This window comes from Egretta garzetta, unplaced genomic scaffold, assembly GCF_000687185.1.
Source record: "Egretta garzetta isolate BGI_Z169 unplaced genomic scaffold, ASM68718v1 scaffold204, whole genome shotgun sequence".
NCBI classification, from domain to species: Eukaryota; Metazoa; Chordata; class Aves; order Pelecaniformes; family Ardeidae; genus Egretta; species Egretta garzetta.
The window spans coordinates 674,659-679,140 of record NW_009259424.1 but is presented as its reverse complement, the minus strand read 5'-3'; the positions used below and the strand labels follow the sequence as shown (position 1 = coordinate 679,140).

Genomic DNA, 4,482 nt, shown 5'->3' with positions numbered 1-4,482 from the left:
TGTGGCTCCCCCTGCTCCTGCAGGAGCCCTGGCCCCCCATGACCATGCCCGCTGGTGGGCATTGCTCTGGCCACATCCTGCAGGGCTTCCAGTGCTGGGGTGGAAAAAGCCTGGGGCTGGTGTGAAGGGCAGAAATAGCCGGTGGAGGGGTGCTTTCTCCCACGCGGGGAGTTGTTTGCTCACACTGGAGGGGTGTGGAAGGGGTCGGCGCGTGCCCATGACCAGCGGAAAATGAGAGGTGTTATTGCAGGAACGGCTTCCGCAGCCTTCAGCGGGTGAAGGCTGATCACCTCGCCACACGCGTTCACCCGACTTCCTATTGATGCTGAGCGCTGCCTTAAAAAAGAAAAAGAAAGAAGAAAGAAGAGTTGATGCTAAAAATACAAAGTAGAAAAGAGGCTGGTAGGAATAACCACTGCATGTGAATCCTTCTGCACCTGCTTGGTTTGAGTCTCCTATTTTTCCCGGGCCGGAAAAACCTACCACGTGTGATGGTTCATAATAAATTGCATCGATGCCGAATGCACAGCTCAACCCCTTGGTCTGGTGGTAAATCCTGGTCTGGTGGTAAATCCCAGCCTGGAGAGGGGAGCCTGCTTGAGGGGTCCCCTCCGCTACTCGTAGGGTTTCGGTGGAGCACCATGCCCTGGGGAAAGTCACCACTCAGCCCAGACCCCCCCGGGGGGCTGCCATGGACTTTCCACCACATAAAAATAGAGTTACCGCAGACAACTTGCACTATCAGCTGCAGCGTTGCTGAAAGTGCTGGCAGCGCGTTAGGCCCGCACGTTGGTGCCCCAGTTAATCCAGCAGCTAATGGTATGACTGTGAAAAACCCCCACCGCTTAGGTAACCCTGTTGTATGTAATTTATTCTGAAGTGAACTCAAGCCTGGTTTGTTCCCAGCTAAAAAGCAAGCAAAGGGTATGAGCCAGCTGAATGGCAGCTTCCATGTCGCTGGATAAGGGCTTTTCTAGCCGGGCTCCTCGCAGAGCCATGTGTTGTCCAAACCCTTCACCACGCTCCCTGGGATGCTTGCACTGCACAGCGATGACCTGGCTGCCTCGGATCAGCTGTCAGGGCCGAGAAAATCCGCTGTGCCCTTTCAGAAAGGAGCCGACACATTTCTACCAGGATCTACTCTCTAAGTCGATAATTTTTTTCTCTTACACTGTGAATGTCTAAGATCCTGCTTTTCAAAAAAAAAAAAAAAGGAAGGGATGAGATTCTCAAGATAATTTACTTTCGTGGAAAAAGATTATTTCTCAGTTGGTGAAACTTGCGCTGACCACAAGCAGGCAGCTCCTAACCCTCGCGAGGGCCCGACGTGGGCTTGAGGCAGGGAAAATCGCTGCCGGTGCCGATGCCACAACGCAGCTGGCTGAAAATCAGGGGACACAAAGTGTTGCTTTTTCCTCTCCAGATGAAACAGCAAACACCCCAGAGCCCGCCGAGCACCGGGCAGGCGCCGGGCCAGATGCATGCCTGGACGACAAGCTGCCGGCAGCACATGGCTTCGGCTGGGCTGGTTGGTCCTGGGTTTCCTTTTCTCCTCGGGCAAAACGGGAGACGAAAGCAGTGGGGATTTTTTTTTTTTTTTGAGTGATGAAGGCTGGGAGGCCAAAGCGCTGGACTTTCTGTACATGTCTCACTCCCGTCAATCAGGAAGCGGTGACGCAGGTTATGGGTTGGGTTTGAGGTTTTGGAAACCTTTTCTAAAAGTCGATCTCCTCGCCCTGCCGTATTTCTGAAGTGTGAAGCCGTGGTGAAGGCTGGTGGCGAGCGGGGGGATGCCGGCCAAAATGCAGCTCCTTATCAGATGTAACGGGAGGATTTTCCTGGCTATTTGTTTAATCCTCTTTGTGGGATACACAGCGCAAGGTAAAACGGGGCGGTTGTTCTCTCGGTAATCCTCTTTCTGGGCTATGCAGCGTAGGCCAAGTAGGCAGCCTCCGAATTTTTCAAATTGACCTTCTTCTAGGGCTACTGCGATCTGCTCAGAAAAACTATTTTGCTAACAGCTCGTTTTCTGGAGGGGGAATGGTAAGAAAAGGTGCTTTTTGCTAGCGGAGCATTTCTGTGTCCTTTTCGCAGCCCCTGTGAGAAAAAGCCTTCATAAAATAAGTTGCTGTATGTGTGTGTGTATTTTCAATCCATATATTTAATTTTATTTTATTTTTTTTAACCGGCCCTTTTCTAGTGGTCTGGTTACATACTGTTATTCAGTTATGTAGTTACAGGCACCGTACGTAACAGTGCCCATGTCATAACTACTACGGTCTGCTTTCTTGGGGGGGGCAGGAAAGGAAACTAGTTGTAAGTATGAGGAAATTAAACGGTTTATTTGGTACCGAGAAATTGCAACAGGCAGCAGTAAAACAATAAAAGGAAACGTTGATTCACGGTGACACGCACCCCGCGGATCTGTTTCTGGTGAGAGAGAAGCGCTTTTCAAGCATGTAGAGTATAATTTGTCCCTAAACGGGGGCTGCGATAGTGATAGGCTCTCACTACCTGTTGACCACTCGGAGGCTGATCTTTGAGAGATTGAGGCCTGCTTTTTGTACGTTGATTACCTCCAAATTATTCAGCGGCAGTCGTTTATTTTGTTGCCACTGTTGTTATTAAAAACCTTCTTGATGATACGCTAAGAGGAGAAAGTAAGTATGGAAAAGGAATATGCTGTGAAAGAATCAGGAAATTATACCCATGAGATCTTTTTTCTCTCACAGAAGAGTGTAGGAGGTAGATGAAAGTCATCTAGTACATTATGGAAATAGATAGGGCAATGGAGAAGTGTAATTACAGAAAGATATTCCCAAGAAACCGAGAGAAAATAGATAAAGTGCCAACAGGGGGAGAATGAGCCAGGAGGCTTCAGAACAAATTAATTATGTGAGACCAAGAGGAAGGACGACGTTTGGCTGTTTTTGTCTTTACTATGCGATCATTATTGTCTCCTTTTGGTATTTTTTGAAGATCCGCTTTTCAGTGACAGCCCCGATCAGGCACCTGGCGGGCACCAGAACCGAAACTGTGGGCTTACCTAACCCTGGGCTGTGTCTAGGAGATGCCTGAACTGTCTGCCCTCTGGCAACGTGCTCTGGGAGCCTACGTAATCCCCAAATCTGCTCCCGTGGTAGGCGGCTCTTGGCACGCCTTGAGTTTCTGACCTCCCCACCAGAACTCATCCCATTGAACTCGAACGGGCTGAGCTGAGTCGGCTCTAACCCACGCTGGAGCCGACAGAGAAAGGGAGAGCGCAGGAGCCGGCTTGGTGGCTTGTCCCCAGGAGATTTTTTAGATACCTCCACCAGCTTCGGGGAGAGCTGCAGGTCCCCTGTGGATGTGCCGTGCCCTGAGCTGGAGATGAGCCCTGCTGTGACGTTGGCACGAGGCAGTGGTTTCTCACAGGGTTTCCAATTCTAATTCCCATGGACTTCCTGGTGCCGTATGCGAGATGCACCTGATGTCTCTGATAGCGAGGATGTGGCTTAGGATTATCAGTAGCCATTTAAACAAAGCCTTCAGGGTTAATTTGGTTTTCAGCAGTGGAGCAATCAGGGCCACACAAATTACTTTCCTCCGCTCCTTTAAGCTTTACTAGGTGCTCATAAAGTTAATAGGTCCTGGTGAATAACATCCCGGACCTGGTGAATAACGCATGGCTGATTCGATCAGGTGCTCCGCTGCAGAAGGCAAGGTACAAGAGAGTGAGATGCCGACCTGATGCCTGGTCCGCTAACTGCATCGAAGAGAAGGGGCCCTGGTTCTACATGCCCTCCGGCGGAGCCAACAGGATCCTCCCTCCCATGGCAGACCCATCCCTGTAAGTCCATTTGCCGCCCATTCATCATTAATGCTAGCGCCCCAAAATGTCTGGTATTCCCGCCTCGACAGTCCTGTCACAGCGTGGCTCACCCACAGGAACGCGAGGCTGCGGTGTGTTCACTTAGGAGGTAACAAACAAAATAAAAAATTTGGAAATAAACTAGCCGCTGCTCTGCGTTTCAGGATGAAGAGGTACCAGGAGCTGAGCGACATATTCCCGCTCTCGGATGCGGAGTCCGGCTCCGGGTCCGACACTGTGGTGGAAGCGGAGCCAGCCTCCGGGTCGGGGCTGGGCGACGGCGATGGCTTCTCCGAGGCGAAGCTGCCCGTCTTCCTAGCGGGCCCGCGAGGCAGCGAGCTGAAGCAGAAGCTAACGGAGGAGGATTTGCTCCTGTAGGGCTGGAGACGTCGGCCTCCTCGTGATGGCGACGGCCGCCCCCGCCTCCCGCGCCCCTTCCCCGGTGCCTGACCCCACACGACGGCCACGAAGCTGTTTTAAGCCAACTCCAAGTCAATAAAAACTTTGCCTTAAGATCTTTACTGCTTTTGCAATCTTTGTTCGGCCTCAACTTGCTCTTTGCTTTCTGCGGGTGGGGCAGCGCCCCCCCCCCCCCCCCCCAGCGGGGATCTATCTCTGGGGGGGCAAGGGGC

The 4,482-nt window shown here is 51.7% G+C and overlaps 1 protein-coding gene across 1 annotated transcript; it reads left to right on the top strand.

Annotated features, from left to right (window-relative positions):
• Window positions 1-1,676: 1,676 nt before the first annotated feature.
• Window positions 1,677-4,351, top strand: SRGN (serglycin). Its single transcript, XM_009636986.2, has 3 exons — window positions 1,677-1,881; window positions 3,682-3,829; window positions 4,015-4,351. The coding sequence occupies exons 1-3, from the start codon at window positions 1,791-1,793 to the stop codon at window positions 4,226-4,228; spliced, it is 453 nt and encodes a 150-aa protein (XP_009635281.1). The 5' UTR covers window positions 1,677-1,790; the 3' UTR covers window positions 4,229-4,351.
• The last annotated feature ends 131 nt before the right edge of the window (window positions 4,352-4,482 follow it).